The 13,018-nt window shown below is 40.5% G+C and overlaps 3 protein-coding genes and 1 long non-coding RNA gene across 4 annotated transcripts; 1 reads left to right on the top strand and 3 right to left on the bottom strand.

Annotated features, from left to right (window-relative positions):
* Positions 1 to 116: 116 nt before the first annotated feature.
* LOC144658074 (uncharacterized) lies at positions 117 to 1,535 on the top strand. Its single transcript, XM_078518395.1, has one exon. It carries the CDS (start codon positions 117 to 119, stop codon positions 1,206 to 1,208), a length of 1,092 nt encoding a protein of 363 aa, XP_078374521.1. The 3' UTR covers positions 1,209 to 1,535.
* A 1,712-nt stretch (positions 1,536 to 3,247) lies between these two features.
* On the bottom strand, positions 3,248 to 5,369 carry LOC144657705 (uncharacterized). The gene is made up of 2 exons (XM_078518066.1): positions 5,208 to 5,369; positions 3,248 to 3,685 (listed from the first exon to the last, which is right to left on the bottom strand). The coding sequence occupies exons 1-2, from the start codon at positions 5,334 to 5,336 to the stop codon at positions 3,506 to 3,508; spliced, it is 309 nt and encodes a 102-aa protein (XP_078374192.1). The 5' UTR covers positions 5,337 to 5,369; the 3' UTR covers positions 3,248 to 3,505.
* Positions 5,370 to 7,339: 1,970 nt separating this feature from the next.
* Positions 7,340 to 9,488, bottom strand: LOC144657704 (uncharacterized). The gene is made up of 2 exons (XM_078518065.1): positions 9,372 to 9,488; positions 7,340 to 7,817 (listed from the first exon to the last, which is right to left on the bottom strand). The coding sequence occupies exons 1-2, from the start codon at positions 9,486 to 9,488 to the stop codon at positions 7,620 to 7,622; spliced, it is 315 nt and encodes a 104-aa protein (XP_078374191.1). The 3' UTR covers positions 7,340 to 7,619.
* Positions 9,489 to 11,454: 1,966 nt separating this feature from the next.
* LOC144657719 (uncharacterized) lies at positions 11,455 to 12,973 on the bottom strand. The gene is made up of 2 exons (XR_013571606.1): positions 12,867 to 12,973; positions 11,455 to 11,774 (listed from the first exon to the last, which is right to left on the bottom strand). It is a non-coding gene; the product is annotated as an uncharacterized LOC144657719 (long non-coding RNA).
* Between the last annotated feature and the right edge of the window lie 45 nt (positions 12,974 to 13,018).

Genomic DNA, 13,018 nt, shown 5'->3' with positions numbered 1-13,018 from the left:
GCCGAACTGTGTGCAGCATACATATCATTGGAGGAACAATCTTTCCACACCGTGATATTCACAAGCTTACATGGTGCTCTCCTAACGGTAGAGATAGGAACCAGATTGATCACTTGATGATTAATGGCACATGGCGACGCTCACTTCTAGATGTTAAGGTGAGAAGAGGAGCAGATGTTGGCAGTGACCATCACCTCGTCACGGCGTATGTTAAGCTGAAGCTAAGAAGCACTGGTCACAAGCCACCATGCAACCAGCGCTTCAACATAGACAACTTGAAAGAGCAATCAGTGAGAAATGCTTTCATCACTCAGCTCAGAAATCGATTCCAATCCTTGGCGGATCTGTCTGATGAGCCCGAACCTGAACCTGAACCTGATGAGGTCAACAATATATGGAAGCAAGTGTCATTCACTTTCACAGAGAGCAGCAATGCATGTTTAGGTTTTAAGAAGGCTGTAAAGAAAAAGAAGTGGATAAAGCCAGCAACCTTAAGAGCCATCGAGGACAGACGAAAACTGAAGAAGAAACTATTTGACACCAAATCAGAAAGGTTGCAAGAGCGCTATAAGACCCAGTACAGAGAGGCTGACCGATGTGTTAAGAGAATGGCCAGAGCTGATAAACGCGCATATATTGATGAGCTTGCTAGCCAGGCAGAAAATGCAGCCAACAGAGGACAGCAGGGAAAGGTTTACAAAATCACAAAACTGGTATGCGGCAAGTATGGGGGCAGAAAGCTGGCCCCTGTCAAGGACGTACAGGGTAGGCTGCTTACCACCGAAAGAGATCAGGAAGTTCGTTGGGCAGAGCACTTTAAGGATGTCCTCAACAGACCCCCACCCACAGTTGAAGCTGACATTCAAGAGGCTGAGACCGACCTGGATGTGAACATAGACCCTCCAAACACGCAGGAAATCATTGCAGCCATAAAAACCTTAAAAAACAACAAAGCTCCTGGCCGAGACAAACTGAATGCAGAGCTTTTCAAAGCTGACCCTGAACTTTCAGCAAGGATTCTACAGCCCCTGTTTACTGCAGTGTGGGAGCAGGAGAAGGTGCCAGATGACTGGACCAAAGGTACCATCATAAAGATCCAAAGAAAGGTCCACTTAGTGACTGCAATAACTGGCGTGGCGTCACCCTCCTGTCCACTCCAAGTAAAATCCTGGCAAAGATTATCATCCAACGAATCTCGAGTGCAGTAGACCAGCAGCTCAGGCAAGAACAGGCTGGATTCCGCAGGGGTAGGGGTTGTACAGATCAACTATTCGCACTACGCAACATCATCGAGCAGTGCACCGAGTGGCAGAGACAGCTGTACATAAACTTTGTAGATTTCCAAAAGGCTTTCGACAGTATACACAGAGACAGCTTGTGGCGCATACTTCGAGCCTATGGTGTTCCCCAGAAGATTGTCCAACTTATCCAGAGCTTCTATGCAGCCTTCACTTGTAGCGTAGAGAACAGTGATATCAGTTTTGAGGTGAAGACAGGCGTAAGACAGGGTTGCGTGATGTCTGCATTGCTATTCAACTTAGTTATCGATTGGGTATTGCGTCGTACTACGGAAGACCATCCCAGGGGCATCAGGTGGACCCTCTTCTCCACCTTAGAGGATCTAGATTTTGCGGATGATTTAGCTCTGCTTCTCATACCCATAGCCACATGCAAGAGAAGACCAGCCTTTTAAGAAATACGTCACCAGGTGGGACTGAACATCAGCCTCACCAAAACTGAGGTCATGACCCTAAAAACTCTAACCCTCAACCCGTCAAGGTGAATGGAAAAGACCTCCCAATGACCGAGCAGTTTAAATATCTGGGCAGCATTGTCAGGCAAGATGGTGGTGCAGGCATAGATATCCAGAGCCGGCTGAACAAAGCCAGAAACACCTTCAGGATGCTGAGCAATGTGTGGCGGTCGTCACAGTTCGGTACATATACCAAGCTCAAGATCTATCAAAGCTGTGTCCTGTCTACCCTTTTGTATGGGTCAGAATGTTGGCGAATGTTAGAAAGTGATCTAGAGAAGCTGTCAACCTTCCATACCAAAAGTCTGCGAAAAAACTTCGCATCTTCTGGCCTCAAACAATTTCCAACAAGGATCTACTTTTGCGGTGCAAACAGGAGGACATGGGTACTATTATTATGCAACGGCGCTGGAGGTGGATTGGCCATGTCATCCGAAAGGAAAACGAATCCATCACAAAGACAGCACTATATGGACACCCGAAGGAAAGCGCAAGCGTGGCAGGCCCAAGAATACATGGCGACGTACAGTAGAGACAGAATTGAGGGGCTTAAACCAAAGCTGGAACACCATCCAACAGCTGGCCAAAGACAGACAGCAGTGGAGGACCTTTGTTGCTGCCCTACGTGCCAGTGGGCACAATGGGCAGTGAGTGAGTGAGTGAATCACACTCGTCGTCTGATTTTGTTTATAACTCGTACGATTACAGACCGAATCCACCGTACGGAATAAGATGGCGGCTGTACATTTTACCACAATACCTTGCGAACCTAACACAGCCAATAGGGCACAACTGATAGCCGCGGTTCTGTAAAATTCGTCCTTGTACTAAAAACATTGTTTGTGCAGTTTTTAGAGGTTTTCTGTGCGTTTTTATGAGCGTTTTTAGGGTTTTCGCGCGCTAGGAGTTATAGGCAAATGTACCAGTCGCCACCTTACTGTTACCATAACAAATAACGTAGTCACATGAGAACGAACGGTAAAAAAGGTATCTATAAAAAAAATTTTCGACTTTTATTCGTTCTGCGCGCACCTATTTGTCGCGTAATCGGCGCGCGATCACGTGGCTGTCCAATTACAGGTATCCAATTTGACCAAGTTCAAATTGAATACCTGTAATTGAACAGCTATAGGCCTACGCCATTCGCGCGTTTCCTGCTGTTTTCCTCCTTTTTGTATAACCAATTAAATTTACCTTTGACTTTTTTTTCACAAAACAAGGTTCTCAAAGACTTCCTAACCTCGAATTTTGTTACTGATACGATCAATTAGTAATTGGACCTCGTATCGTACAATTTTGAGAGTAACGTGCTCGTAATTTCAAATCACTCGCCCGATTACTCCCTGAATTGTACTCCACTGGTAATGGAAAGCTAGAGAGAAGTACACACCAGGCAGCAGGAGTTCTGAAAAGAACGGGAGCTTTATGTTCAAACCCGGTGATAGGGTGAACCTTTTAATATACTATGGGAATAAGAAAACACAGGAACACTAGTGATGATATAAGCAATTACTTTAATAGAAAAATGTCCCAGAGCCTTGCACGTCAAGGCACATAGTTATGTAGTCCTAAAAACAATGTTTTTTTATTTAAATTTCAGCTTGACAAAATTTATTGTGCTTTACAGTGACTCATTAACCATAAACAAAAATGCATCTTTCTATTGCTTGAGTTAAATATCCTTAGTAATTCAAGTTGAATGCAAAGCTCAGTTTTATTTCAATGTATCTAGCCATTACTCGTCTTCCTTGTTCATTGATACAAGTTTTTTAAGAATGCCTTCATATCTTTGTATCGGTATGTAGACGCTCTCCTTTCGTCGTCCATGTTATTCTGTGTTGTGACGCTGTCCTCTGAAACTTCGCGTTCATCTGGAACCTGAAATGTGTCAGGAAATCCTCGCCACTCTCTCTGCAACGATCGACCGCTGCTCTGTTAAATAGTAAACAGAAAAGGTTACCAAAAGAGGTAGTAACTAATAGCGAACGATTTCATTTATAAAATAACAGAAAAACTAAAGACAAAGATTTCACCAACATTTCTTAAATTGTAACGTCAGCCCGTTGCCATAGTAATGTTTGATTGCGGGATTCGAAAAGGTACAGGATTTCTCACATGCATGTCACAACAAGATATGATTTCCCAGCTGCGCAAAAACAGAAGGAGCACAATGTCGCATTACTAATGTTCCCCAAGAGCGATTCAAATATGACCGTTGATCCACAGTTGGCTTCAAAATTTGCCATCTCAAAGCTCAGTGTGGGATAAACGTAAACTGTACTGATTGAAAAATTTAAAACCCTTTATGTAAATGCTCCCTTTTTGAATTTCCTTGTTGTTGAATAAGTTGTGTTTTGTGAGAACCGAGCACTCACTAGACTTTCGACTTCGTTGTTCGATGGCCTCGTTCCCAACTCCATCTAATAAAGAGATGTTTCGAAAACAAAACGGCTGTTTTTTATTTTTTAGATGTGTTTTGATGAATCGGCCGTCACCGTCAGTAACAATGGATTCGCAAACAATGGTAACATTACAAAAGTGAAATAAATAATTGATTGCAAAAAACGGAACACGTTTCTAAGGATAGATAGATAGATAGATAGATAGAAACTTTATTAAAAGTCATAAACCACCTAGCTGGGGAAAACTCCCCACTAATACGGGGACATAACAAGAAAAAAAAGGTTGAAAAAAAGAAAATGCTAAAAAACTATGGCTATTTACAATAATGGCTCGGAGAAAGTGTTAGTTCAACTCCTCTCTTGCATGACGTAGTTGTGGATTATTAAGATTAGCTTTTTCAAGAATGACGTACAAAGCTATAAAAAGTTTACTTTACTTTTCGAAATATTCTGTAAACAAGAGTTTCAATGGGCTTCTGAATTATGTAGATGTTTAATAAATGGACGCAAGAAAACTTGTCTGAGAAGCAATTGTTTTGTTTTGAAAATTTATATTGCCAGCTTTTAATCCAATCATTAAGAGGTTTTCAGACCACAATAATGAAAATAATGTACATCTTTGTTTAGAACAAGTAGAAAATACTGATTAAAGACTTCCGTTTCGTGATAATTGTCCTAAATTGTTCCAAAATTATCATGGAACTATCCTCAAATTCATACTGATGCAATATTAATGTACAAGGCAGTAAAGCCAATTGTTTCCCGCCGTGTATGTCAGGATATGTGATTCCTCGCTTATTTTAAAGACTGGTATGGACACGTAATGACTGATACCGAAAAATTCGTTTCAGAAACAAAGTTACTCTGTTACCTACATGAAATCTCTTTAGAATGCATGGAAAACGAAATGCCTATGATTTCTAAGTCAAAAATTAGGAAGACGGTTGCAAACCGTTGCCACGTTTTGGATTTTCTTGAGTTTTGTTTTCATAGTGATGCGCTACGTTTTCACTATAGGAAACAGATGTTCGTAAATTGATCTCAGCACAAACCTGTGAGCTTGGGTTTTTGCGACGACAACCAAAAGCTAGGCACCATTTGTTTCCTCTCTTATCCCTCGACATTCCGGCAACAACGGACAAAACAAGCAAAAGAATGACCAGAGATTTGAGTGCGTCCATCTTCAACAATTTACCAACACCGGTTTGACATGAAAAACAGTTATGATAGCTAATATATATAAGTAACTCCAAATAACCACAAGTATCGTTACTAATTAATGAGCGTAGGCACTAATTTACTTGATATTGATATAAATTGAAGTATCTCGCTGCAAAGGTATTAAGCGCGCAAGATTAGCCATCGATTTAATTGTTTTTATATCTGTTTCGCTCGCCCCACAAGTAAAACTATTTAGACTATTTACATAATACCATCCACATTTGTGTTCCTCATTAAGGAGAGGGACCTTTCATCTCAGTTTCTTTTTAAATGCGAAATGTAACTAAGTCAATAGCCACTGACTGTGACCACCTCTGAAAAGGTTTTTAATACGTAATGACTGCGTGGATGATATCAAGTATTTCTTCTCTGACTTACACTAGGTGTTTGTATTATATATCAAAACGTTCTTTTCTTTCGGAATATACTGAGTTCACCGAGTTGAAATTTTGTTTTGCGCGGAAAACACGATGTTTCCAAGATCACCCCCCTCCCCCAGAAATGAAAAACGCTTATAACGGAAGTTGCGAATTATGAGAAGATCAGGTGGATACGAATAAGAGGGAGGTACGACGTTCTTCTAAAAAAAAAGCAACAAATTGGAAGATTGACAATGCTAGTTCTGATCGCAGGGCGTGATGTGTAGTCATAACATAGAAGGCCTACTGACTGTCGGTGGGTTGAAACGTGAGGCACGCGTTTATCAATTTCTTTTAATCAAGGGCAAGATAAGTAGCTGCTGATTGGCTGAGCGGCAAAATCAAACGCTCCTGCCTAGTTGGCTGAGCACGGAGGGCGCCTTTTTTGCACTTTGTTAGCTTTTTTAAACAACGCGATATTTTGAGCATAATTGCCAAACTCAGCGCTGGCTTGCCCCCTTGGTGTTTGATATTTTCTGAGATGCATTTGATAAAGTGTAATGGAAACCGTGTGATACCTTGATATCAAATTCCGAAATCTGATTCACAGTGTCTTTGTAAATATAACAAAAGAGTACTGATTACTTAGACAACCTAGATAAACTAGACGCCTGGTGCGGTCGTTAAAAATTCAACAAATTCTTCGCTTCACGGCTACAAACGCTAGTTGTTAGCTGACGCGGTTGTTATTAATGTGGCGATTCTCAAGGAGCTTGCAGCAGAAAGCCGTTGCTTCAGTAAACTTAATAAGTACTATAAACTGCACGCGTAACCTTTTATTTCTAGTTTGGTGAGATTAAATTAGAAAGAAATATCTCGCGCTGCCAAGTGGAGTACATTAAAGGGGCTTCGAAAATTTAAACCCGCACGGTTTATAAAACCAACTGGTAATGGCAATGCGTCCCCTTATAATTAGGGATTAATCTTTTACCTATTTTATACTTGTATACTCAAGTATTTTAGTCCCCGTCCTGGTCTGGCTCACTTCGGCCCTGTCTCTTCCCCTCATCACATGCGGCGGTGCTTCCTCGCTCCCCTCGCTCCCCTCTTGTGGGGGCTCCTCCTCCCGCTCCTCCCCTGCCACATCCTCCTCCCCTCCGGGCGCGCCACCGTTCTCCCCTCGTCCCCTCCCGGCCCCGCCCCCGCGGCCCGTGTTCCGTCGCGTCGGGGGCCCCCCGGCGCGCCCCGGTCTCCCCCCTCTCTCCCCAGTGCGGCCCACTCTGGCTCTCCCCCGCCCCCCTCGTCCCGCGGGACCGGTCGCGCCCCCTCCCCCCCGCTCGGTGGCCGCGCCTGTGGGCGCACCCCCCCGCCCTCCGATGTGTCTCCCACATGTGAGGATGCGCCCGGACGCACGCGGCTCGTCTCCACACGTCAGTTGCATGGCCCCGCCCCCCACCTCCACTCTCAGTGGACGCGTCACATCTCATGCCCAGCTCACCACGACCTCTCGTACCCGCCGCGCGCCCACCGTTCTGGGCCAGGGTTCTCTCGTCGGACTCATTGTCCCATCTCTCAGCCATTCATCTCTCAAGTACTACTTGTTTTCTCCTTTTTTATTCTTACTTTTTTTGATACACTGCAATGCCCTCGTTTACTCGATAACATGCACTTGGCTTAGTTCGAAAGTTTTTTTGTGAGCTTTACATTTATTATTTGCTCTAAATCAAACGACAAAATCAGATGCAACCAACTTTTTGCTAGCTACAGACTTCATTAAGTGATACATTTAGGCATTTAAATTTTACGACTCGCGAAGTTCAGCAGTTAAGCATTGTTTCCATCAAATCCAGTTTCAAAGTATCCTTAACTCTTTTTCGTCCTTGTTCATGGATACAAGTCCTCCAAGTAAGCCTTCATGACTTCGTATCGAGGCGCCCTTTTTCCCTTCTTTATCGCGGAATCCATCTTATTCTGTGAAGTGACGCTTTCGTCCGGAAGACCTCGTTTATCCGGGACCAGAAATGTTTCAGGAAATCCTGGCCAATCTTCTATGTGCAATGCCGACCGACTGTCATCTTGTTCCTAAAAAATCGAAATATCGATTAACAGCTTTCGATTTTTTTTATTTTTTAAAAAACAAACACACACACACACATACACAGGCATTTAAAGAGTAGTAAAGATTCCGAATACTCTAGACTAAAACTGAATAAATATCAGCTCGATGCCATTGTAATATTAATTGATTTCCAGATGTGACAACAGTATTTTATTTCCTTTATGAAACCGTCGCATTGATTGTATCCAAGATCGATTCTAAAGTTTCCAAAAACAAGGGAAATTTGATCACTTTCCCCGAACATATCCGAAACCAGGATTGAAATTTCCAAACGATAATGTAGCTACTTTAAGGTTGCTTTAATAGCTTGCTGTGCTAAGTTAGTTACGTGGGATTGTATTGAGAGCAGTGATTTAAAACCAAATGTTTCGTTTGTCTGCATTCAGGGCTGTAACTAGCAAGAGGCAAGACGAGGCACTTGCCTCGGCTAGATGTTTACGCAAAATTAAAAACAAAATATGCTTTGTAGTAAATAATAAAGATTGTAATTTGCTCGGTTATAATGAAGATGAAGTGTTCAACATGACACGAGCATGGGACAGCGGCCCTCGCCCGTGGCCTCCCAGATCCGGTCGGGGCTCTCCTGAGCTCGAGAGACTCGGTGAGCTGGGCCTTTCTAGGTTGTAGTGACACGCGTCCTGCATCTGCTGGATCAGCAATGTCGAATTCATCAAGTTTGTAGTAATAATAAAGAGGTATTAGCTCGGTTAATAAGAAGATGAAGTGTTCAACATGACTCGAGCATGGGACAGATGCTTTGTTGGGAAAATAATCCCCAGTTGAACAAGATTGATTTTTCTCACGAAATAACTCATGAAAAATGTCTCTGAAAGAGTTACAAAGCTTCTAGATTTCGAACTTTCCTGGAGGGCATTGCCCCTGAGCCCCCTAGTAAGATGTTGCCTCGTCTATGGCAAAGGTCTGGTTAAGGCCCTGCTTGCATTAGCTCTCGTTTCGTTTAAAATTTCCCTTTCTGAGAGAGACCCCACGACATATGATATTTCAGATGGCCATGTCTTAACACCATTTCTAATTTGGAGGAGTTGAGCTCAATGAAGACAGGGAAAAAAATAAATAAGTATAGCATTACTCAATTTCCTCTGTTGCGTGGTAAATGGCATAAACCTTTTGCAAGATTGTTGCGGAAATTTTATCAAATTCGCAATAAAGCCCACTTCATTCTTTCTGATTGACATGTTCTCTTTTTGCGCAGGTTCAATGAAAAACATACTATTTTCACGCCGTTATAAACAAAGCTGGCCTATATTAAATGGTATAATTCTGAAACTTTCTTCGTTTAATTTGTGAGGAATCGAAAGAAACTTAGCGTGCTTTAGTATTTTCTTTCCGCAGTTAAATATTTCAAAGCAAAATTAGAACGAAGGTGGCATGCTGCTGTCACATTTTGAATGTTTTCACCATGATGCGGTTATTAATGGTTCTACTTTCAGTTGTAACAAGGAACAAATTACCACGAAGGAACAAATAATTGCGAATTAATTGCTCATCACACAAACCTCAGAGCGTGGCCTGCATCGGAAAGATACACCCCACTTGCATTTTATCGGTATAGCGACTACAGCCAGAGCAAGCGACAGAAACACAAGAAATTTGAGTGCGTTCATTTTCAACATTTTACCTACACAAACTCGAAATACAGAAGAAGCATGATGCCTTTATAACTCCAATTAACCACAAAGACTGTCACAAATTAATGAGCGAAACCCAACTTTATTAACGTGCAAGATAATCTTTCTATCTGATTATTTTTGTATCTAATTGCTCCAAAAGCAATTCCACTTCACCTGCTAACGTGTTTTTTTCCAAGGAGCGAAAGAGAAGCTACTTACACGAAACATAACTTAATGTTACCGCCACACTGGCCGCACCTAAAAAGGCCTCTTAATACTTAATGACTGTGGGTGGTATCAAATTCTAATTAAGTAGTTCTTTTTCTGATGTAATATGGAAAATTATTTGTCTAACGTTCATTCTATATCAGCTGAATAGAGTTTAAGTTTCTTTTACGCGTGGTAACACACTTTTATTTTGCAAAAAATGAAACTGGAATGATATTTCTAGAAATTGTGTTTATCACTGAACTTCATTATGCTAATAAGAAGATGAAGAAGATACGCAGCGGACGAGAGACAAAGAAATGTCACGTCTGTATAAAAACACTAGAGTTATCTGCTGTTGATGGTATTTAATAAAAATTAGCTCGGCCCCCATACAATTTGATAAGAAAAATAACTACAATGCACGAGAATTTAATTTAATCTCACCATTAAATGTATCCACATAATTTGATTATTGCACAAATGCTTTCAACTTATACTGAGTGTGATACGCCTTATTTCTGTAGGTTGTTGAGTGTAGTTAATTATCTTATGTACAGAATAGTGAACAAGTAGAACTGGATGTATTTCATACGTCCATCGTGATTTTAATCAGGTCCTTATTAGCTACTTGTATTCCTCAAAGAGGCCGTGAAAATATGTTTATACGAGCAAAATCTACATCTGGAAATTTCATTCCCACTTTGGTGCGTTATATTTCTGTAAGAGCATTACTTAGGAACCAGCAAATATGAATCTGAGTTGGTAACAAATGGCAACGTTGTGTTATTCGCACTCTAGGCCTGTTTCCAACCGTTCAGATACAACGAATTGTTTTGTGAACTCTGCTCAGCAGTTGTGTATAATTCTTGGAAGAAACTATTTTAAATATTGCTGTTATTCATCTTTTTGTGATTTAATCGACATCGGGAATTTGAAGTCCCTTCTGAAATGTTCACAAACCAAAGCAGTTCCTAGGTAGTGCCTTGTATAAAATAGGGCATCGAGTTTTGATTTAGGTTAAAAAAAAAAAATTTTGTAAAAAATAAAATAAAAAAAGCGCACCTCACCCCTCTACCCAAATTTTCGAGGGAGTAACCCTCTGAGTTTTAAAATAGGTACGGTTGTGAGATAAAAAGTAACCGGTCAGAGGAAGTCCCCCCGAAAAAAAAAAAAAATTATTTTTAAAACCAACACCTTTTTTAAAAAAAAAAAACCAAAATTCCGGGGTTTTCGAGAAACTGCCTCTGGTTCGATATATTTATTCCGCTCTGTACTAAAACACATTCCATCTTATTCAAACCACGATCTAACCGTTCCGTGTATTGACCTACTCGATCTGAGCAAACGGCTAGATGAGTTTTTTTGCTGTTTATAACAGAATAGCCATCTATACCTGAAAATTTATACCTAATTTGTACCTCAAAAGAATATAGTTTGTTCTCTTTCCTAAGTGGATTTCATTTTGTGGAAGGGCCGGGAGGGGTTTGGGGATCCGGAGAATGATTTATTTCGCTTAGATCTGTTAGAATTACTGTGCTCAGATGAATAGGACAACAGTAGTCATGAACAAATACTAGATTAATTTAGTAGTTAAACCTCAAAAATATACGTAATTAGAGGATTTATATTACCACAGATCCAGATGATATTCGATTTATTTTGCCGCCCAATCGGGTTAAGGAGCCAAAAACCAGATAAAGCCACAACACACATTATTTTTCATTCATTACTTATTGATATTATTGAAAAACAAGCCATTAGCTAATTGACACAGATCGTACACCATAAAATATAATGGTGTTAATTCCTACAATGAACTGTTTTGTGGTTTTACAAGGAATTAAACATAATTTCTTAAATCCCTGTTACATGAAAGTAAAATGGTGTTATTGAACAAGAATGTAAATAACATCACGCAAACACATCTTTCTTCATGTCCTTATATCCATAATTCGTCGGCATTCTCTTAAAGTAAAATTCGTCGTTATTCATTGCCTTGTTCTCTTCTTGATCTTCCGTTGAAAAGCCACGATCTTCTTTTCCAAAGTTGTTAGTTTCAGTTCTTTTCTCGTCATCCCGCTACAAAAAAAATTAAATGATTAAACGATCAAAACATCTTCACTTTGTCTTGGTTTTGTTTGATCCCTCTTTCTACCTTCTATCAAATGTTTTAACCTTTCTCCATCCCTAACCCTGAAATATTACATATCCTTTAGTTTTATATTTTGGTTATTTTCGTTCCCTGTCTGCTCAAAATGTAACAATCATATTGTAAGGAAAATCTAGTTCCTCTTAATCGTGTGGAATTAAAAGGTTAAATTTTTGTGTTTTATTTTTATCTATGAAAAGTGAGCCCTTCGTTCAAAGGCGTCCACATATTATCATTATACATTACACCAGCTAGTAACAGACCTAGTGTAATTTGGATGTTCGTCAGGAATGCAATCAAAACTCAACCAGGCTAGGCCTGACCTAAAAATCCACTGGAGCTATCATTTTCCAACCCCGTGAATAATGGGCGGCCCAAACAAAAGAAATTCTCCTTCTGTTGAAGCATGAAAGGTTTCCCCAATATCCCAAATCCGCGAAAACAACCGGGAAGCCACACACCCTATACATTTTCCTTCGTACTAGGAGATTTCGCTTGCCATTCAGAGACCGGAACGTGTATGGTAAACCCATACATCCTATTTTACTGGTTTAGAATTTTTTTGTCCACGGGTGGCATACCCCACCATGGATAGAGGGGGGAGAGGAGGGGGAGACAAAATCAATGAAATCAAACTACAGTGTGAACCAATTTTCACATCTCGAGCTGAAGTTTACTGCCTTGTAAGGAATGATGTGTAACACAACCCACCTTCCTAGAAGTTCTTTAGAATACTGTTATAAGAGCTATCACTGAACAGGAGCCCATCCTGGACTGAATTTATAAATTTCGGTCATTACGATTACGGTTTAAACTAATATTACTAGTATTACCATAAAAAAGAGTAGAAATTACGAGAAATGGTGAGCCTCTTCAAAAATGGAAGGTCAGTGCACATTCTAAGAAAATAAAATTAGCTGACTTGCAATTCTCGTGAAAAAACAAGATCTGATTAAGAATAAACCATTAATTACCCAAATATAGCATTTTCTATGAAGAGGAAAGGAAGTTCTGTCACAAACCTTGCAGCCAAAAATGCTCCCCCACCGGTCAGTGCATTGATATTGGGCGCTACAGAAATGGAAGCCAGCCACAATCATCAAATAAATTATAATGATCTTATATGAGTCCATTTTAGCCTCCAGCCAAAATTTATTTTTCTTAAAAAACAACT

The sequence above is a fragment of the Oculina patagonica genome, chromosome 6 (genome assembly GCF_052425735.1).
Source record: "Oculina patagonica isolate OP01 chromosome 6, crgOcupat, whole genome shotgun sequence".
In the NCBI taxonomy this organism is placed as follows: Eukaryota; Metazoa; Cnidaria; class Anthozoa; order Scleractinia; family Oculinidae; genus Oculina; species Oculina patagonica.
The sequence above is the reverse complement of the archived record's forward strand: the minus strand, read 5'-3'. Positions and strand labels throughout refer to the sequence as shown.

Bases quoted from the DNA above. Each gene is read 5' to 3' on its own strand.
- LOC144658074 (XM_078518395.1), top strand. From the start codon at position 117: ATGATTAATGGCACATGGCGACGCTCACTTCTAGATGTTAAGGTGAGA.
- LOC144657705 (XM_078518066.1), bottom strand. From the start codon at position 5,336: ATGGACGCACTCAAATCTCTGGTCATTCTTTTGCTTGTTTTGTCCGTT. The intron at 3,686-5,207 runs GTTTGTGCTGAG...ACTATTTAACAG, and splicing joins GCAAAAACCCAAGCTCACAG to AGCAGCGGTCGATCGTTGCA.
- LOC144657704 (XM_078518065.1), bottom strand. From the start codon at position 9,488: ATGTTGAAAATGAACGCACTCAAATTTCTTGTGTTTCTGTCGCTTGCT. The intron at 7,818-9,371 runs GTTTGTGTGATG...TCGATTTTTTAG, and splicing joins GATGCAGGCCACGCTCTGAG to GAACAAGATGACAGTCGGTC.